The 22,658-nt window shown below is 42.7% G+C and overlaps 1 protein-coding gene across 2 annotated transcripts in view; it reads right to left on the reverse strand.

The window, feature by feature from the left end:
* The window catches only part of TESPA1 (thymocyte expressed, positive selection associated 1), a 32,919-nt gene extending 16,187 nt beyond the window's left edge, over positions 1-16,732 (reverse strand). For both annotated transcript variants that reach the window (XM_043882326.1, XM_043882327.1), the window contains exons 1-5: positions 16,581-16,732; positions 6,042-6,249; positions 4,827-4,869; positions 893-942; positions 245-298 (exon numbers count right to left, since the gene is read on the reverse strand). In XM_043882326.1, coding sequence (XP_043738261.1) covers positions 245-298; positions 893-942; positions 4,827-4,869; positions 6,042-6,204 — 310 coding nt within the window. In that variant the 5' untranslated portion in view covers positions 6,205-6,249; positions 16,581-16,732. The remainder of the gene's footprint in view (positions 1-244; positions 299-892; positions 943-4,826; positions 4,870-6,041; positions 6,250-16,580) is intronic.
* Between the last annotated feature and the right edge of the window lie 5,926 nt (positions 16,733-22,658).

The raw sequence follows: 22,658 nt of genomic DNA on the forward strand, positions 1-22,658 counted from the left end.
AGGGGCCAAAGGAAAGCTCCAATGATGAACCAGTAAATGTCTTGATAGGCTGGTGAGCAGACATTTCTGGGCATGTGATGCTTTCTGAGTTTTCCATTAGATCATATGGGATTGCTCTTTCCCTGCAGAGAAGACGCCATGGATGTGCTGTTTCTTTCTGCAGTTCTCCCCTTCCAGTCTATCTTCATTCATCCGGTGGATAGCAGCTTCCTCAATCCCAACCTCAGAGAGCTGTGCCACTTACCCTCTGCTCCAAGGCTCAAGTCATCTTCAAAGCTGGTTCCATGGCTGGGGCACCCTGTCAGATAATGAGGCAAGGGCTGCAGAAAATCAGGCTTGTACTCACACACATGCTTACACACTTATATACACATCTACAACCACACACTCACGTCACACATCCACACATCTGCAAAACAACTCCAGCCATACATATACTAAAATCACATTCATAATTCTGATTAAAAATAATCAAGTAAAAATTTTTGTTGTTTTATAAAATTACCTATAATTAATCTGTCCCCAAATCACATAGTCATGTACACAGTCCTTTGTCAAAGAATTAGCACATGGGGGTATGCACTCATACTCATAAACATACATACACAGACACACACATTTTATAAAGCTCTTTGTCCATAGCAGTGATTATTAGCTGAGCAACCAACAACAGAAGATAGCCTTTGAGGACTAGTCGGCCTGTGGGCTCTCAGCCAACACTACCTTTGGGCCTCCTGGATTGCCTTATGACCATTAATAGGTGTTCTGCAGGCAGTGAAAAGATAGCATTCTCATGCACTCATATGCATGTGCATGTACACACACACACACAGAGTGATGTCACCGTTTAAGGTGGATGAACAGGGGAAGAAAGAATAGAGCCTCTACTTACCATTGTAGTTCGACTGTCCTGCTTCCTCAAAAAACCCTTCTTCAGAGTATCTAAAAACCAAAAAGAAACTCACAGGTTTAAATCACTACATTTTCAAAGGGGCTTTTCTTCAAATATCTCCCACAAGTTTGTGTAATTTTCTAATGAGAGTCAGTAGTATTTCTATCGCTTTTATGGTGAAGAAAATGGAGAGTGATGATTTGACTGACAAATCCATAGAGGCAGTCAGAGGGCCCCATATTTTAAATTGGGCTGCCATCATGCTGACCACAGTGCCCCAAGTCAGCTTAGCAATAATTCTTCAGAAGCTAGGAAATAGGAAGAAAAAACATGGAAACAAAACTGGAGAAATCTATTTACAGAAGCAGGGGTTTGGGTACCATAAACTTTCCATTACAAATGCAAATATTGAGACTAAGAAAAAAATCTTTTAGGAGGTCGTCTTATCTACCCACCCTTCCTTTCTTTCCTCTTAGCTCCATTCTTGGTGAATATCATGTCTTTCAGGAAGCAGTAGGAACGGCATTTCGGTTGAAGATTATATTTCTACATTTTGAGATATGTGCTTTATCAAACATTCACTATCTCCACAAGAACAGATGGAAGTCAGCATGCACGGTAGTGAGAAACAACTTAAACAAGGAAGAAATTCACTGTCGGAAACAAGTGAATGAAGTTGTCTATGAAAAAGCTTTGAATGGGGAACAGAGTACCTCGATTCTAGTCCTGGCACCTTGCTGCTGCTATGTTCTCAAATATATTAAGTAAGGTGATTTAGACGCCTAGATATTATCATTGTCTAAGTTCACTTTGAGCATCGATGTGTTGTAAGTTTTATAGTTGGCTTTCCTGAAAGTTCTAAAAACGAAGTTGCACATGATGCTTTGCATATAATCTCAAATGGAGGCTGGAACAGAGAAGAGTTGCTAAAGCGAGTTAACAGGGAAACTGACTGGAAAGCAGCCATTGGAGCTGTTCTGAAACAAGTCTTCTCCTTTATTCAGTGATCCAGGCAACTCTCAGGCTATCAGAGTATCAGTTCATGAAATGTTTCATAATGAAAATGGGCTTACAGACACTGTAGAACAAACTGTGCTTAATTTTTCAAAATACACCACTATATATTACTGATACTTTCCTTTAAGTAGTGAAAAAATCAACAATGTTTTCTAAAATCTGGATTTTTACCTGTCCTCATAAGAAAAACATCAATGTGTGTTATAAAATGTAGAATTATACTCAAAGTAATTAAGAATGGGTAATTCTAATAAACACAATTAGAACTACAAATATATACTTTTCTTCCTAATATATAATTGCATAAAAACATATGTTATAATACAACAAACACGTGTTAGTACATAGAACATCACAAATATTAGTATAAATTAATATTTCCTACTACTATTAAAAGACATTATGATAGCTAATGCAGTCAACTACTAGAATGATAGGATCTACTGTTGCATTTAATGCTTGTGGCATCAGCACACAGTAATGCAACTACTGAAGCCCACTACTAATGTGACTACAATAAAACACACTACTGTTGCATTTCTAGGTATGCCATCGATGGAAATGCCTGTACATAGTCACCAAAGGAAATAATATATATAATAGCCCAGAATCAGGAGACTCCCAAATCTCTAGTTATTGTAAAGTGGATAAATTGCACGATGGGTAGACAGCCAGGGCTACACAATTAAAAAGAAGGATCTATTGCTGGATGAAAATGCGTGGAAGAACATCACAAACTTAAGGCTGAACAAAAGAAGCATGTATAAAAAAGTGTATATGGTATGATTCCATGCATATAAACTTTAAAAAGCACAAAACTTATCTATGATGCTACAAGTCAGGGTACTGGTTACCCTTGGAAGTAGGGCAGTGAACGGCAGGGGACATAAGGGGCTTCTGGAGTGCGGGCAATGTTTCACGTTAGATTTGTCAGATTTCATCACTCTATTCCCTTTGAGAAAATTCACTGAACCATATACTTAATCCTCACTTATTTTTCAGTAAATATTTTATACTTCAACGTGATTTATATTGCTCTTATTTTAACAGGTTTTTTTTGAGGTACAATTGATATACAAGGAACAGCACATATTTGACATGTGTAACTTGATAAGCGTGGACATATGTAAACACTTGTGATACCATCCATCACCAATCGAGGAAACAGACATATCCAACAATTCCCCTTCATTTCCCTTTGACTTTTTTTTTTTTTTAAATAAGAACACTTGATCTACCCTCTAAACAAAGTTTGAAGTGCCCAATACCGCACTGTTAGCTACAGGCTCCACGTGGTCAGCACTCGTCGCGGGAAGGTACTCATCCGACAACTGGAATTTACATTCACTGAGTTGAACAATTTATATTAAAAGGAAAAATTCTACTGATGTGTATACTATACTTCAATAAAATTTACATTAAAATACCACTGATAAAATTCCTTATTTGTCCAAAACAAAATCTGGTAATACAAGATTTGCTGGGTGTGCATCCTTTGTTTCTATTTTCTAATTGTGCTCTAGCAGGCATTTCTATAGTCTACTTATGAGGACCAGCTCAGGCTGGCCCTTGCTTTTCTATGTGTATGTGGGATACACAACAGAAGTATGGACAAAAGCCTGGATGTGTTGATGTCTTCTCACTGAGAATGATGGTCTGACATTTCACATCCCTCATCCAAGTCCCAGGCCTTTCATGAGTTATTGCTTAGGACATAAAATCAATGACTAGAGACTAGATCCAGAGCTTGCTCCTCTCCATATTTGCATTGAAAGGTCCCTTAGCATCATTTTATTCTGACATAGAAGGCCCAAGTTACTGCGCTTCCTATATACCCAATTCATAAACAAAGAGTACAAAGGAGTATTGAACTGTGGGAAGCATTTTAAATCCTGGGGCAGTTCTTACACACCCAAACCTGCAAGCATTCTCATTAACATCATCCCTTTAATTTCCTGTATTTTGATTACCCTTAATTGACTTTTGAAGTAAAAAAATTTTGAACCAGATTATGACAATCAAGAAAGACAATATGTTTTATAAACAACAACAACAACAAAAAAACCAAAATAAATCCTTCCTGGCCTTACCTCCCAGGGCAGAGTTAAAATAAACAACCTTGGATTATGCAGTGCTATTTATTTCCTACTAAATAAACCAGGATGGGTCTATTTTTATGTTAATAAATGAGTTTAGATGAAAGGCTGTATCAAGCTGGGGACATTTCTGGAGAGGAAATAAAGAGCAGGCAGAAGTTTTTAAGTTCTGAGAATTCATTATCACACAAGTGATCACACTTAAACAGGTCACAAAAGCTTTCCCTCCGTGTCTGAGCAGACTGAGCCTAAAATGGGACAGCCTGTTGGGGGTGTGGGGCCTCAAATTTTAAGAGTTTCTCAGGAAAAAAGAAATACTACAATCTGCCTTGAAGTACCTGTTCCACTTAGTCAATGCTTTGAATAACTAGGGTAAACGCCTAGCCCTTCCTGTGTTCTGTTGTAGAAATAAGCAATATAATGATTCATAATGATGAATTACTCTGGTCTTAAGAACAGTTAGGTTTTTAACTCCTCTTCTGTCCGCAGTGTAAGACTCCAATCCAAAGGGAAAAGCAATGGAACAGGGACTGGAGTTTAGCCCAGTCATTCACTGTGGTTGCCAGTGTCTGTCCTTCTTGGTTTTAGACCAGATCCAGTCTGTTTCCAGACCTTCGCCCTAACTTGGTCTCAGCCCAGAGAGGCACTTGACTCACAGCCCTAACCCCCCACTCACCCAGTTCTTTACAGACCCTCTCACTCATTTCAACCTCACTTCTAATCACAAGGCCCAGTTAAAACTCATGCCCCTGTCCCTGAGTCCTCCAGCGGCAGCACGCCCAACCACCAGCCACGCTCAACACCACTTTGCTGGCACTTACCCACAATCTTGCAGCCAGTCTTCAATCTTGTTGATTGGATTTCCTAGAAAAGTCAGATATCAGGTCACTGTGGGGACCAAAGGAGATCAGACTTCCTCCCTGGAACTCAGCCTATTCCACAAGTTTATCCTTATTCAAGCCACCTCATGAACACTTTTTATTCCCATAAAATTTTCTCTTAAGGTACAAGAGTGATATACCCATGTAAAAAAACAGTGGACGTCTCTTTTCTCTTGGCCTCTGTGCCCTCCTTCTCCCAGAAACTTGGAAAATACCCCAAGGTTTGGGAACAGGGGTAGATTCTTCTGTTTAAAGAAAAATGAAAGAAAAAACAAGAAAAACCAGCATAATTTTGCTTTTGTTCTTTTTGTTTCCTGTCAAATAAGCAAGGGTAGGCTTATTTACATAAGATTTATTTTTTATTTTTCAATCATGTCTGTAGCATCATTTGAACCTCCAAGAAGTTCTGAGAGGCATGTGGAAAAGGTACTATTACTATTTCAGGTACTAATACTTCAATCAGACTAGTATGTCCTAGAGGCGTGAGTGACCTGCCAAAGGTCACGTCAGCAAGTGAGCAGCAGCCAGAGTCCAGGCACCAAGGCTGAGTGTGGCTTTGTCACACGGACCACAGAGGAGCACCCCAGCATTCACAGAGCTCCCGGCCTGGGTCCTCACAGCTAGCGGGGCGATGCAGAAGTGTGCCCCTTCCTCTTCCTCAGTCTTAGGCCCTTTCTTTCCTACACAGTTCACAGCTTATGTTACTGTCTTTACGGTCTTCCCTTGAGCTCGTTTATCCCAGCCAAAATGAGCCACGTGGAGGGAGAATGAAAGCTGCTCAGTCGTGTCCGACCCCATGGACTATACAGTCCATGGAATTCTCCAGGCCAGAACACTGGAGTGGGAAGCCTTTTCCTTCTCCAGGGATCTGCCTAACCCAGGGATCAAACCCAGGTCTCCCGCACTGCGGGCAGATTCTTTACCAGCTGAGCCACAAGGGAAGCCCAAGAATACTGGAGTAGGTAGCCTCTCCCATCTCCGGGGGATCTTCCCAACCCAGGAATCGAACCGGGGTCTCCTGAATTGTGGGCTGATTCTTTACCAACTGAGCTATCAGGGAAGAAACCGGGGACCCTCTGCCCACACGGCAGACCTGGGCATCTACCACATATTCCCTATCACAAGACAATGTGCCTCTCTGTTTGGCTTCCTTACCTTCCTGGAAAACGTCATCCAGGCCAGAGGGCTCGGCATCTGGGACATTCTGCAGGGCCGCTGCAGCCTCTTCCTCCAGGACCTGGGTCTGCCAGTGCCGGCTCTGACGGAGCCAGGCCCTGCGTCTCTCCCAGGACGTGGGGCTCAGCACAGAGCCCTCCATGGCGCCGCTTCAGACTTCAGGGCCTCTGGCCACGGGCATGCTATCCTGAGAGTTGGAACACAGCGATACACCGTCATCCTGTGTTCAGAATCCACCACCCCTGGGGTTGCCCCCACATTCTCCCAGCTCTGCACAAAGGAGCATAACCCTCGGCCTATTCAAGAGCTGGGAGGAGATGTCTGGTTCTTAAAAAAAAAAAAAAAAAAAAAAAGGAATGCTCTGAACAACCTAAACACCAGGGCAAGGCTTTCAAATCTGGAAAATTGAAACATTGTATGATTTAAGGGACAATGAGAAAGGGCTGCCTCTCATGATAGGTGAGATGTCATATTAGAAAACATTTTAATTCTTAAGAATTTTGTCTCCCAGAATATTCCATTAAATGAAAATATCTTTAAATTTGCAATGTGTAAATTTCATTTTGTTTCATCTTCATAAAGATATATGAAAGGGGAAAAATTAGATCTCAAAGGTTAAACCAATTTTCTAAAGGTCTCACAACCAGGATGTCATTCTAACTACAGCCATTCTGGGCTTGTTTTGTTTCCTGTTTAACATAGGATTTCTCTGGGGGAAATGGGGTGGGAGAATCCCATAATAAAAGCAACATGGAGACACTGTTATTGTTGTTGTTCAGTCACTAAGTAGTGTCCAACTCTTTGTGACCCCATGGATTGTAGCACACCAGGCTTCCCTGTCCTTCACTGTCTCCTATAGTTTGCTCAAATTCATGTCCACTGAGTTGGTGATTCAGTCCAATTATCTCATCCACTGTCACCCTCTTCTCCTTTTGCCTTCAACCTTTCCCAGCATCAGGGTCTTTTCTATTGAGTTGGCTCTTCACATCAAGTGGCCAAAGTATTGGAGCTTCAACTTCAGCATCAGTTCTTTCAATGAATATTCAAGGTTGATTTCCTTTAGTGTTGACCGGTTTGATCTCCTTGCAGTCCAAGAGACTCTCAAAGCTCTTCTCCAGCACCATGGTTCAAAAGCATCAATTCTTTGGTGCACAGCCTTCTTCATGGTCCAACTCACACCCATACATGACTCCTGGAAAAACCATAGCTTTGACTATATGGACCTTTGTTAGCATTAAAGTCATGTCTCTGCTTTTTAATATACTATCTAGGTTTGTCATAGCTTTCCTTCCAAGGAGCAAGCCTCTTTTAATTTCATGGCTGCAGTCACCATCTGCAGTGATTTCGGAGCTCCCAAACATAAAATCCGTCAATGCTTCCACTTTTCCCCCTTCTATTTGCCAAGAAGTGATGGGACCAGATGCCATGATCTTAGTTTTTTTAAGGTTAAATTTCAAGCCAGCTTTTTCACTCTCCTCTTTCACCATCATCAAGAGGCTGTTTAGTTTTTCTTCACTTTCTGCCATTACAGTGGTATCTTCTGCATATCTGAGGTTATTGATATTTCTGCTGGCAGTCTTGATTCCCACTTGTGATTCATCCAGTCCAGCATTTTGCATGATGTACTCTGCATATAAGTTAAATAAACAGGGTGACAATATACAGTTTTGTCATATTCCTTTCCCAATTTTGAACCAATCAGTTGTTCCATGTCTGGTTCTAATGGTTGCTTCTTGACCTGCATACAGGTTTCTCAGGAGGCAGGTAAGGTGTTCTGGTACTCCCATCTCTAAGAATTTTCCAGTTTGTTGTGATCCACACAGTCAAAGGCTTTAGCACAGCTGATGAAGCAGATGTAGATGTTTCTTTTCTGGAATTTCTGGATCAATTAGCAGTTACCACCTTCAGAATCATCACCTTCTAATTTGTCATCTTGGGTTTCTCCCTGGCTCTGAGTTAATTCCCCAGTCCATCAGTGTGCTAATATTTCATTTAACACTGCCTAATCAACACTTGTGTATTCTTCCAAGTGATGCATTCCAATGGCACGAGCCACTTATTTGAAGAGGAAAACAGAGGGGATGAATTGTACAAATAGAGCTTAAAAGATTTGAGGCAAATATACTGTAATTTGCTTATACTCTGTCCTCCTGCCTCTTCACCAGCTGCACCCACAACTTCCACAGTGAACAGGTGGAGGTGGGACCAGCCCTCATCCCTGGAGCTGCCATAAACACTCCATCCTCATAGCTACACCTTTATCTGTTAGAGTTAGGAAAAATAAAAGGGGGAAAAACAAGAAGAGAGCCAGTTTCCAGAGACTCCTGCTTTTCAAACTCTTAAAAACAAAACCATCAGTGAAGCAATAATTTAGGCACTAAAGTAGCTATTTTTGAAAAGAAGATCCTAAGTATGAAAGCCTTCCTAGGGCAATAACATTGTTTTGGATGCTTCTGTTTGTTACAGACAAAGTATATTCAGAGGAAAAGGATATATAATTACTGCTGTCTGATCTAAATTCTTTTACTTCAGGTCCAGCCTAAGGCATACTTTTCCCCCCAGGGAGAGACAGCAGTTGGCACTATACAGCATTATTAACCCTGGACACTGGGCTCTTTGTCCACAGCCATGCCTTTGAGGGGAAATTAGATGCATCACTCTGTGATGCAGAGTGAAGCCGCAAAGAGTGGTAGCAGAGAGAATTTGTTGTCCTTTGGCTAAAGCTGCTGTGAGGTGATAAAACAAGGATGAAACTACCACTGTAAAGAATTTAGGGAGGGAGTCAAAAAAGCTGTCTTAGCCTGCATCTACCTGGTCCTGCAACACCATCCAAAGCATTTAATAGGTTGGTATCAGTCAGACCAGGGAAGAAAATATCAAAGGTTGACTTGCCTGTTGTCTTTAATTTCCAGAGCAAATGAACCTCACCTAAATCATAGGAAATCTTCAGCTCACCAAAACTTATTTGGGGATGAGGGGAATTTAAAAGGAAGTCAGAAAGGCAGGTGGAGAGGAAGGAAAGAAAGAGGGAAAGAAGTGAGAGAAGGAAGTTGGGAAGGGAGGGAAGAAGAAGTGAAGAAAGGAGGGAAAGAAGGAAGGAACATGGATTCCCACATTCAGCCACTTGCTAATAGTATCAGTTCAGTTGAGTTGCTCAGTCGTGTCCGCCTCTTTGCGACCCCATGAGCCGCAGCACGCCAGGCTCACCAACTCTCGGAACCTACCCAAACTCATGTCCATTGAGTCGGTGATGCCATCCAACCATCTCATCCTCTGTCGTCCCCTCGGCAAACTCACCCCCTTTCTCTGGGCTCGTTTTCCCAGTGAGGATGCTATAGCCAAGCACCGTGTCAGAATCTCACTAACTGAGATGAGTGATGGAGGCCTCTACTTGGGTTTCAACATCCTCCATGATGTGAATCTATCCTGCACTCCTACTTCTTGGAAAATACATCACACTCATATAGACTCATTTCCCCTCTGCCCCCTGAAAATGCTTATCTCTCTTTTAACCCCAGGCTTTTCACACATTCTTTTCCCCTGTCTTCCCCCAACCTCAGCCTTTGACACACTCAACCTGCAAAGCTCAGCTCTCAAGCAATTTCTCTGGGAAGACAGTCCTGGCCTCCACAGCCTCCAGGCAATAGTCACCTCCCTGCAGCTCCTTCCCTTCTTCATTGTTCTTATCACTAACATTATATTTTACTTGTTAATCTAATTCATTATTTACTCTTCTGATTAAAATAGAAGCTCCACCAAGACAGAGATTTTCCTCTGGGTTGTTCACTGCTATGCCCCTGATTCCTAAACAGAATCTAACTGGTGTTCTCTAATCTCTGCCACACTTGGATTATAGAGACGGGTTCACGGGGCATTGTGTGGGAACACTAAACATAGAGCAATATTCCGAGGCACAAAGAAATAGAATTGTCTGGTTAGTTGTAGCAGAAGGAAGCTGTGCTGCTGGAAGATAAGAAACTGAGTGTTCTTTGTGGAAATCTGGAGGAAGTGGCAGATGATTATCAGACAAGCACATCAACAGTGAGAGTGTTAGCACCAAGGGATGCATGCACACAGCTGTCAGGGCGGTACCTTGGGAGGTATGGGGGTGGCTTGTAGCAGAGAGAAGGTATGGAGGTTTCTGCAAGTCGTGCAGAAACACACACGTGTGTGTACAGTGGAGTTTGGTACAGTGCAGCAAGCAGTGACTGGGAGTTGGGAGATGTGGGCATTCTTCCAAACTTGCTGTTCCGTTAACTGACTTCCGGTAAGTCAATCAGATTTTCTACTTGGGCATTGACTTTGTTCTCTGGAAGCTGAATTGGTGGCAATGAATGTTGTAGAGTTTGCCTCTAATAATAACATTTATGAATTTATTCTAGTTGAATTTGAAATATTTGTAGGAATAATACTGTACAAAAGAAGCATTTGTGTAGTTTTTCCTGTAAGAGAATGGTCCAGTGGCCTCGGGAGCTACTTCCTACTTAACAAAGTTCCTTTCAATTAACACTGATTTATGAGGGCTTCCCTGGTGACTCAGTAAAGAATCTGCCACCCGTGCAGGGGACTCGGGTTTGATCCCTGGGTCAGGAAGGTCCCCTGGAGAAGGGAATGACTGCCCATTCCAGTCTTCTTGCCTGGAGAATTCCATGGACAGAGGAGCCTGGTGGGCTACGGTCCATGAGGTTGCAAAGAGACAGACATGATTGAGTGTCTAACACTTTCGCTTTCCTGAGGTTCCAGACTTAAAACTTCCTAGTGACCTAGGAAAGTGGTAAGCCTGGATGAGGGAGGCTGAACGAAGGAGACCAGAGGAGTGTGACTCAGTCAGGAGAGCTCATGGGCCCCTGGCGCTTCTTGAGCTTCTCTGATCCTTTGCCTTAGTTTATACAGTTTCATCCACCTTCCTCTCTACCCAACCATATGCTGTCTATCCTTTGAAGGCTTCCTCAAGTCATCTCTGTTCTTTTGCCCACCTCTAGCACCCAGCACATGGGCCTATACCACATTCAGCAAGATGTATGTGCCTACATTTCCTGTCATTATCCACCAATGCTTGAACCTCTCCCCTAAATCTTACTCAGGACATTGCACAGTACCTCACAACAGAAGGGGCTCAGCAGACACTGTACCTGCAAAAAAGCAAGAATCGCATGGGGGCTGAAAAATTATCCTCATCTAGTGTGTGTCCTAGGACAGGGACTCCACATGGTCTCAAATTCTAGTGTATCAGTATATGTTTTATCTACCTTGTAATGAAGAGGAAGAAGGCTTGGGGCGTAGTCACACCAAGGCTTTGTTGCTAGAACGTAGGGCCACACAAGTCTTACTGAATTTATAAGCTGAAACTATCAAATCCTCCTATCCTAAAAAGCAAAAACAAAAACACACACAAAAAAAACTGTCTTCCAGAATTTTTCATTGTAAATTTTTACTCCTTGGTCAAAAGTTCCTTTGGGATCAGAGTACCATCTTTCTTAATGCTGGTTTATATTATATTTAATCTATCTTCTGTAAGGATGGATGTCTGATAAATTTTCTCTGACATTTCCATTAATCATCTTCCCCCACCCCCAACTCCCCAAAACAACAAAAATACCACACTGGTTTTATTGCTACTTGCCTAAATCACTCCAAAGTCTTCTTTCCCTTTCTGCTACCATTTTCAGTCCTTTGTCTTTGCCTTCCCTACATTTCTCTAGAGGTTTGCTCCTCAAATATTTCGCCATGATCTGTTGAGTGTTCCGGAAACTGACTACAACCAAACAGAGAAAGAGTGAATTCTCTTTGTTCTGAGGATGTTATAGTTAAAAGAAAAAATTTCAGCAGATAGGATTGAAGTTAGACAAGAAGAATCACCATTCGTGGTTTAAGACTAGGGAGTTGTTTAAAAGTTTTGAAAGGAATATCTCCCAATCAAAATCATCAGCAGAAGCAGTAGCTTTTGTAGCAGAGAAAATCTTTTAATGGGTATGTGATTTTTACTACACTGAGATCATCACTTACTTCCAGTATCTCTTTTCTAAGGAATATAGTCTGAGATTCACCTAATATTAACATAGGCAAAGTTAAAGCAATAGATATTCATAATAACTGAGATGTACAGAATTCCTTATATTTACCCCTAAAACTTCCCCACAAACTACTAACAATCTCCTTGGAGCTAATTATTATTATCTGAAGCTCAGAGTGATATGTGAGTGATCCAAGGTCATATATTTAAGATCTTGTGGTACTGAGATTTAAACTCACATTGATCTAACTCTAGTTGTATCATCTTTGCACTGGTAATAGAATATGAGAATAACCTAAGATCACCATGTAGATGTCAGCAGTAAATGCAATTTAGGATAAAAGAAAAGAGAAACTATGTTAGTAAATATTCTATTCCACATCATGCTACATAAACTGTCCATCTGATAATCTAGTACAGAGGAGGCAGATAAAGCAAAAGTAATTTCGGCTCAACTTTGTTATCATCTTAGCAAAAGAAGAGTGATTTTGTTTGGTTAATAGCAGTCAAGACCCTAGGTTCTACTTTAGAGGAGAGTTTGCCTGAAATCTCACATGACTTTTAGATGGTTGTAGCATTCAGAACATTTAGCAGCACAGGAAACTCAGAGGTGACATCAGTCAGAGTCCTTGGACTGGGTCCCACAAGTGCTATGGCTAGCATGGCACTGAATTTTTGGTGCCATCTGGGGAGTCTTGTAGGAAGCCCTGGGATAGCTGAGTTAGTGATGGGCACTCAGAGGGCTTGAAACAATGAATATTTATCAAAATTTGATATGAACATATTTTAATATTTTAACAACCATTATAGCCTACCAATCTGAACCTGCCAAATATCAGCTCCAGTTACAGATGTCTTACTATGGGGATGTTTTGAAGGGGTTTAGGAAGAATGGTCAACTCTTGAGAAGGAAAACTGTAGAAAGAATGTGTGCTGTGGAGTCAGAATAAGCCTTGTTTGAAATCACAGTTCTGTCTACTTACTGTGTATGTGTCCTTGGTGAAATTCCTTGTTCTCTCTAAGCCTAAATTTTTTCATATATAAAAAACAGACAGAGTACCAGACTTGCTGGGTTATTGGGATTTAAAAATCAGATAATGCATATTAAGTCCCCAGTGTCTAAAGGAGGTGCTTAATAAATATAGTTATTACTATTATTAATTTTCCCTCAGTCTAAATCATTCACTAAAGTTGGGACATTTTTAGGAATAAGGAAAGAAGGAACAAGAAGCGGGCAGTAGGGCAGAGATGTGTTTGTGCTCAATCATTCCTGACTCTTTGCGACCCCACAGTCTATAGCCCGCTAGGCTCCTCTGTCCATGGGGTTCTCACGCAAGAATACTGTAGCGGGTTGCAATTTCCTCCTCCAGGGGACAGGGTACAGAAGAGCGTGTCAAATCCAGAGGATGAAAGGAAGACGACGCTGTTAAGAAGAGACGAAAAATAAGCAGAAAACAGGTTCTTTGTTCTTACTTACTACTCAGAGGGATCAGAGAGATCATATAATCCTGATCCCTCATTTTGTAGTCAAGGAAACTGACAGAGAGAGAGGCTTATCTGGAGTCACACAGAGCACCGACTGTTACCAGCGGAACACACACGAGCCCTGGGCCCCAGGTGTGAGCCTCTCCCTCATATTGCGCAGCCCTCCGCCTCCACTCTTGGTTTCTAAGACCCAGCCCTGGTTTTCTCTTCAGCACTCTGGGCCTCCTCCTGGGACACGTATCAGACAGGCCTCTCTTCTCTTCTGTCTGAATTGTGCCTACACCCCGAGCAGTGCCTGTGAATTGGACTGAGAGTGAAAACAAGCGTGGGAGGAGAGAAAAAGGAAGCGGAGTTTCCATGATGGGGCCTGTAAGACCTTCCACAATGGGTACATCTTATCTTCGGTCACAGCCAAGACAGACATCACCGCTGTTGTGAGGGATTGTGGGAAATCCCAGGACAGCCAATTTCTCAGTTTTTGAATAGGACAAACTCCACCTCAAGCCAGGCTGACAGCCCGCAGTTCTCCATACCCCAACCCCTGCCACAGGCTCTCATGTTCCTTCACAAGTAGGCAACGCCTTCCCAATCTGTAACCCTTTCCCATGTCACTGCTGTTTGGAAGACCATCAGAACAAAAATTACCCTGAGTGCAGGATTTTTGCATTTGAGACTTCTTGTGGTCTAAGGCAGCAGTTCAATCTATTCAAGGAGAAAAGAGGGATGCTATTTGATAAATAAAACCAAGAAAAATGCCTATTCACTTTTATAACTCTTTTACCCTTCTCTTTTCATTTCCCCCTTCCCCCCCACCCACAAATAAGCTTAGTTGAATGCATCCTGAAAGAAGACCATCTACAGACTCTTTTTCTCTCTTCTTTGCTAAAGTTGTACATTTGGAAAAAAGGAATCTTGAGCTGTTCATGTTGAGAGACACTAATTTCTTTCCTCTGGATGGGTTATCATCAGGCATCAAGAATAAGTGGCGTCAGTTCATTTGGACTGGTTTACAGGTAGTTCAGTCTAGAAACAGGAGTGAGAATGAACAGATGTCTTGATCATCAAGTTAGTTCTGTGAATTACAATCTTTAATGCTTCAATATTGTTTCCTTGGTAATGAAACTCTGTCTTCAGGTACTCACATTTACTCTTCTTTTTCTTTCACAATATCTACACCCTCTCTTCATCTTCTCAAAATCTGTGTTCAGGCTTTTTGCAGTAGGCCCAGGTATGGGCCAGACCCACAGTAGTACCACGGGTACTGGAATACCAACCTTGGTCTTGTCCTTTAGGCAGTAAACATTTGGCAGTTATCAAGTGGAGATAGACGTCGGATCTTTTTCTCTTATTGTGTGAATCATGATCCGGGCTGAGAATAAGTTTCCTCTCCTTTTTCTAATAAAATATGAATCATGAATCAAAATGACTCTGTTGGGTCTCCATGGCCACTACATTATGTTTAATCACTGGACTCCATCTAAGTTTCAGTGGAGCAAAGGAGTTATGCGAAAAAGTTATTAGTACAGTTGGAAAGAATTTCTAAACTCCTTGGGGTGTCTGTGAATAAGAAACCATTTGTAAAACCTCTTTCTATCCCTCTTGTGATAGCTTCAGCTGGTTATCTCTGATGATATTCTCAGTAGAGACAGATAATAAACCTGACTTACCCTCCTCATAATAATGCTTCAAGTTATAGGAAAATTATACCAGATCTTTAGGTCTAATCACTCAAGCCTATTAACAAGCTTAGACAAAAAAGTTGAAATCCTGCAACTGCCAATCTCCTATCCTGGGTACCACCGTGTATTGTCTAGAAGTCGAGAAAGTTCTCTTTTCTCCCTATTCAGGGCCATTTGTGGTAGACGGAGTCACTGAGGCTCTCATCCAAACCCTCATGGTCTCATCAAATCCCTTCTGGGGGGCTCTTTCATCCTGTCCTTGTTCTGCACTGGGGACCCACCTCTGCTCCTCCACCCTCTGGTGGATTCAGTAGCAAGCAGGGCATGGGAAAACCCCAGCACACTCCTCTACCTTCCCCCAAACTCATGCAGGTGGTGACATGCTCAGCCTGGTTACTGCTGAGACCAGATGTATCGGAAGAGCAGACCCCCTCCTCACTCAGGATTACATAGATCATTAAGGGGTCAATATATTGATCAATCCATCGCTGAGGTGTACGGCTTGAACACCAACCTGAGAGGTGGTTATTGATCTTGGGCCTTCCAGTAAATTTGGTCCCGTGTTGTCCAGTTGTATAAATTCTTCTCTCACTCAAGCATATATTGCTATAGTTTATCTCCTCACCAATCTCCTTCTGCAGCTTTTGAAGAAAGAGGTCATATCCACAAAAAGCAAAATTGACTTAGGCTACGTACTCTCGAGAGTCAGAGTTATGAACACTAGAGCGGATGAAGTGAAGAAATTTTCTCCTTGAGAACTTTTTAAAGCTAGAATCAGACTGAAATGAAGCAAAAGTAAGGACAGCAGGACACAGAGAGAATTTCTCAGGTGAGAAAGAATTCCTAAATACTAAACCAGGTCATCAAAGGAACCCATGTTTTATGACCCTGCCAAGAGTACCTCTCTGACAATAGGAAGGAAAAAAAAAAAAAGCAAAGAGACCATGTTCCAAGAGGCACAGTGATGCATTTCTTAAGGTTGAAGTCAGGGATGTGGGAGTTCTTCTCCTGATGTTTCCCTTTCCTCTGCCGCCTGATTTTTCTCTGACTTGTTTCCCCCTCTCTCCTGTCATTGTTTAGTCGCTAAGCTACGTCTGACTCTTTTGCGACCCCATGAACAGTAGCCCCCCCAGGCTTTTCTGTTCAAGGAATTTTCCAGGTAAAAATACTGGAGTGGGTTGTCATTTCCTACTCCAGGGGATCTTCCTGACCCAGGGACTGAGCCCGGGTCTCCTTTATTGCAGATGGATTCTTTACCGCTGAGACGCCAGGGAAGTTCCCTATCTCCTGGCACCATTCTAAGCCAGCACAATCTTAAAACTAGGTGGAAGTTGTACTCACCTGTCCACTGGCTGGGAGCTGAGTTTGAGGCAATGCAGTTGTCAGTGCTGGGCACTGCCCTTCCCCCGTTTTGGGACGGAGGTGAGGACAGGGAGAAGGTATCATATTGCATATCGCACCTTTCTCTCTGTCTTCATGAAACTGCTTTTGCCAGCTTGAAAGGGGAAGCGGAAATGAGAAAACTCTCATACACACACACACACACACACACACATATGCACAGTCCCCGCCTCCTACCCCAGCCACATCCTCTGTTTAGCTCGGCAGACTGACAGTAGAACAAAATATCTGAGATCCCCGGAGCTCACCACTAAGGAGCCCTTCCCGTCAAGACCTGCTTTGGTCTTTCCGAGACAACAGGAGATCTTTTCCTATTAAGGGGAAGGTACAGCGCACTGAAGGATGTGTATAGGAAAAGTCTTCTAATCATGTAACTGCCTCAAATAATTCTGTTGCCTCACATAAAGCTTCTGTCCTCAGCAGAAGTGTCTAAAAATGGTAATGCTCTCTCCCCAAAATGGTCTCACTTTTATTTCTGAGAAGATGCTTACAGCCCCATCACAAACTGCAGAGGGCTCTAAGCCAGAGTGCATCTGTTTTCATAACTCACTCGCTCATGAAGTCCCCAGAAGCTTGTTTTCAAATACTGCACCATTGTGAAGAAATTGTTTCTCTGTGTTGACTTCTTAATGTTTCATTTTTTGCTCAAACCAATTCAAAGTATTTCTTGTTAAATAACTGATTGATTTCTCACCCCCAAATCTGTCACACCCTGGAAATGTCTTCTATTTACTGGCTTTCAGTTTCAAGAACACTTATTAGACTCTAGATTTTCTTCCATCCCTCTGTCGCTTTCACCTCTGACCAGCATTCAGTATCCTTGATGATCCCTCACCCCATCTCTGCAATATCTCCTGATACTCTTTCTTCTTTGATGTTGTACCAAGTTATCTCCTATTTCTCTTTCCGGTCCTGATTCTTTTCCTTTCCTGTGTCATTTACTTATAGATATTTACCATAATGTTTATCATACGAGACATACCTTTGAGGTACTGCTAGGACTGACTTTCATGTGTTCATTCTTTTCTTCCCAATTTTATGGCTATAAATACAGCTGGATTTCTTTTTCCCATGTTGCCAAACTTCATTTCCAATTGCCAGTGGGACAACTTCTTTGGATAGTCACAATATAGTTACAACGTCATGGAAAGAAGCCTAAGTTTCTGCTCAGCAAATTAACTTCTCTAAATATTATTTTCTTCAAAGATAAGCAGGATTAAAATAATAATTCTCTCTCTCTGTTTAATGCACACAGACATACACAATACATTCATTTACATGTAGGGATAAAAATGTCTAACCTCTTTCCCCAGTATATGCTGCTGCTGCTGCTAAGTCACTTCAGTCATGTCCGACTCTGTGTGACCCCATAGATGGCAGCCCACCAGGCTTCCCTGTCCCTGGGATTCTCCAGGCAAGAACACTGGAGTGGGTTGCCATTTCCTTCTCCAATGGGTGAAAGTGAAGTTGCTCAGTCGTGTCTGACTTATAGAGGCCCCATGGACTGCAGCCCACTAAGCTTTCCCGTCCATGGGATTTTCCAGGCAAGAGTACTAGAGTGGGTTGCCATTGCCTTCTCTGTCCCCAGTATATAGTAGATGCTAAGTATAAACTTTTCAGGGCATTAACACAAAATCCACAAGTAAAAAACCAAATCTAGCAATCCCTTGGTCTCTTTAACACTATTTCTTTTTCCCCTGTACAAATTAACTACAAAAACTAATGGAAGTCTTAAAATTGTTTTTAACCTCAAGTTTCTGAAATTCATGACTTCCCCTAACTGTTACTTTCAACATGTTGGGGACAGGGAAAGTACCACTTCTATGTTGTCTGTGGTTGTTTAGTCAGTGAGTCACGTCCAACTCTTTTGCGACCCGCATGGACTGTAGCCCACCATGCTCCTCTGTCCATGGGATTCTCCAGGCAAGAACACTGGAGTGGGTTGCCATGCCCTCCTCCAGTCTTCCCGACCCAGGGATGGAACCCGAGTCTCTTGCACTGCAGGCAGATTCTCTACTACTCAGCCACCAGGGAAGCCCTGAACACATTAACTAACACCGCCAGGCCTCAACTTCCTATCTGCAAAATGAAGATACTCTTCCTAAAAGACTAGTTGCAAAACTCTAGGAAAACTCTAGTTCCTGCAGCCACCAAAGTGACCTTGAATATTATGAGTATTAAATTATGAGTGTTAAATTATGAGTATTATGAGTATTAACGAGTATTAAAGAAGCAAATTTTCATTTCACAAAAATTCATTTCACAAGCAAATTTTGAGAGTTTTTTTTTGTTAATTAAAAAAAGGTCTGTGATTTTTTAAATAAATGTTTTCTTCTTTAAAAGCAATTGCTGAAAGACAAAGATGCTGCTGTATGATCCCAAGGAAGACAAAGAAGTCCAGAGTATTCTATGTTTGTCTTCTTCCTCAATTGTAGAGTATTTCTTTCTCTCCCTCTCATCTACCCTTCCTATGTCCTCTGATAAAATTGTGTGTGTGTGTGTTCAGTCTTTCAGTTGTGTCCGACTCTTTGCGACCCCTTGGACTGTAGCCCGCCAGGTTCCTCTCTCCATGGAATTCTCCAGGGAAGAATACTGGAGTTGGCAGTCATTTTCTTCTCCAGGGGAGCTTCCCCATCCAGGGATGGAGCCTCTATATCTTTGTCTCTGTAAAGTTCTCTCATCATATATTCCACGGGCTTCCTAAAACCTTGACCAATTGTCCTTTTTCTGCTTAGATGTAGTTCAAGATTTCAGGAGGTTTTTAGGAGATTTTGCTCGTTTTTTTTTTTTTCCCCTCCTGGTTAAAAATAAAAACCCTTAAACTATCTGAGATGTGGAGTTATCTCTCCACTGCCCATGCGATTCAGTAGTTTAACGCCTTATCACGTGGCCAACTTGTCATTCTAGGGTGACCTCCCTTATGCTTTATGAAATTTAGTAAAAACTCTGAACTGGGAGTAAAAAAGCCATCTGGCTTTAACACTAGCTATATGATGGTTACTCAGTTTCTCTGGCTATCAGCTTCCTTTTCGACAAATAGAGAAAGATTTTGTAAGATTCTCTTGGCTCTAGAAATCTACAGATACTTTCACTCTCCTCTCATGTACCTATATGGAGAAGGCAACGGCAGTGTACTCCGGTACTCTTGCCTGGGAAATCCCATGGACGGAGGAGCCTGGTAGGCTGCAGTCCATGGGGTCGCTAGGAGTCGGGCACGACTGAGCGACTTTACTTTCACTTTTCACTTTCATGCATTGGAGAAGGATGGCCACCCACTCCAGTGTTTTTGCCTGGAGAATCCCAGGGACGGGGGAGCCTGGTGGGCTGCCGTCTATGGGGTCTCCCAGAGTCAGACACGACTGAAGTGACTTAGCAGCAGCAGCAGCAGCATGTACCTATGTGTGGTTTCTTACAGAAAATGAAAATATTAAGTGACAGATCTTTGGTAAGAAATCATTAGAAAGGCAAGAGATAATGTGTTAGGGAACAAAATGTTATCCATTACAAAGCTAAGTAAAAATGGCCTTTGAATTATATTGTCCTCCAGACATGCAACCTGATAAGACTGAGAAGTACGAACAGTTTCCTAGCACTGAGGTGTCCATCAAACAGCTGAGCAGGGTTGGGAAAAAGTTCTGAAGCTGCCAGATTGAGAGCTAGTTGGCAGACAGCCCAGCCAGACCTGGGGCAGAGCCAGGACAGCTGCCCAGCAAGACTGTCCCAAGATGGACAAGCTGCTGCTCACAGCCGCTGCTCTGGGCCAAGCAGCTGGACCCCTCTGCCCCAGCCCAGATGCAAGCTAGTTGCTTCCATTTCAGTTCTCAGCTTTCTCTGTTTTCAGACTGCGGGGTTTGCGAGCACCCATTTTCCACTGGGTCTGTTTCTGCAAATCACTGATGTGGGAGTTTGAATGCATTTGTCCCATTCCTGTACCAGAGGCTCAAAAGTTGGGGAGAGAGGGACTTCCCTGGTGGTCCAGTGGTTAAGACTCTGCTTCCATGAAGGGGGTGCAGGTTCAATCCTTAGTCAGGGAACTAAGAGCCCACATAGCCAAAAATTTTTTTAAAAAGTGGGGAGAGAGCATGGGTAGTGCCCTAGGGGAGAAAGCAGGGGTTCGACTCATGAAGAGTTTTCTGAACTTCATGAGAAATTCAGACCTCCAGAGGGTCATCTTGCCCTTTTCTTAGCTTCTGTGCTTGGCAGTACAGGATTCAAAGAAATGGGATTTGCTATTATTTCCTAATACACCCAGTGCCCTGAATCACTCAACTTAGCTGCAGTGAAGTTCTTCGTTCTGTTTTGCTATCTCTTCCCTGTTATAAATTCAGCAGAGCTAAAGAGCAGTATGTCACAAGCCTCTGCAGAGGTCATTCCTGTGGGGATCTGATGTGATAATTCTATTTGAAATGTATTTAGTCATCTGCCATCTAAGTTCCAGAGAAAAACTAGATCCAGGGAGGTACAAAGATAGACAATACAAAGAGCTATCCCTTAGAAGGCTTACGCTCTTGTGTGATTAAATAATTTGGAGGAAATACATGGCTAACACGAGAAAAAATTTGATTCTCTAAGGCACAACTTCTTGAAGATTTTAAAAGCTGACATCAGTTGTGACTCTCTTAGGGGTTTCTATTTCCCAAATGTCTTAGTCTCTCTCTCTCTCTCTTTTTTTTTTGAGGAACATCCCAAAAAAATCACTCATAGGAAAGTTGTCCTCCACTACAGTCATTTCTGTTCTGTCCTCTCTAGATTAAAAAACATTGCTCATGTCTTTCATCACGCTCAGATGGTTTGAACAGAGGTTGTCTGGTGAGCGTATGTCCTACCTTGCTTCTGATTAGGCCTGTTTGATTTAGAAGTCTGTCACTTGACCTAGAGGCCTCGTGGGGCCTCGGGTGTGAGTCAGGCAGTAAGCTCGGTGTCTCAGCCCTTTGAGGAGGACAGAGTCTGGGGCCCACAGGTTGTGAAAGCGGAGGGATCTGGGGATTCACAGGATGGGAGTCAGAGGACTTTGGGAGCTGGGACAACCCTGTGGACTTGAGGAACAAGAAATGTGGAAAAACTTTCAGCTTGGTCTCCCTAGGTAGAAGAAGGGACGGCTTCTAGGATGGTTCCTCTCTCTAACAGGAAGCTGGTACAAAGGCAGCACTCATAGCAATGGTATAACTGGTGGTAAGAAAACAATGAGGGGGATGACAGAAAAGCTGTCAAAATGTTTGGGCCAAAGCACATCCAAGGTGAGGTGAACCTTTGAGAAACTATGCATCAGGTGCCAGGAGGCACGTAGTGACCCCATGGACTTGGGAAACATTTAAAGCTGTGGTCTTTAGGTCCAGCACTCTAAAGTCTTTCAAAGGATGGGGATTAAAAGCCACAATAGCAGGCAGAATTTGATAGCTGCTTTAGATCTGATATAAGGGGAAATGTAGTGTTTGAGTGTGGGGTTTAGGATATAGAGGCAGAACAGGAGAGCTTGGGTTCTGATGAGGATGGGGTGGGAGGAGCAGATTGCAGGAAGAGGGGGAGGGCTCTTTTCTAAGCCCACATTCTCCTCTCATCTCTGAGGAGAGAAGCCCTGAAACTGAGGCCATTCCACTGAAGTTAGCCTGTTCTTCCCAGCCACAGTGGACCAGAGAACCTGGGGGGCAGAGCAGATATGGAGGCAGGAGAGGATGTGGGGCAGAACCCACTGATGGGTGGAGAACAGCAAACCAGGGTTTCTGGAAAGACGTTAAGAAGTTTCATCAGTGACGTGTCAGTTAATCAGAGGAAGTGGGATAGCCGTCACCTTCTGATCAGAGGGAGAGTTGCAGAGTGAGAGATGGTGTAGGGTCCACCCCAGCTATTGGTCTGTGCAGGAGTCTCAGCTCCAAGGAGAGTTCTCTTTGTTTAGGGTTAGAGAGAAAGAAAGAGGAGGAAGGGAGGAGAAGAAGAGAGACGGAACCCGAGACAAGAGCAGAGAGAGAATCTGAAAGGAAGTGATCCCCACACAAGAGAAAGTAAAACTGGAGTGGAAAA

The sequence above is a fragment of the Cervus elaphus genome, chromosome 22 (genome assembly GCF_910594005.1).
Source record: "Cervus elaphus chromosome 22, mCerEla1.1, whole genome shotgun sequence".
NCBI classification, from domain to species: Eukaryota; Metazoa; Chordata; class Mammalia; order Artiodactyla; family Cervidae; genus Cervus; species Cervus elaphus.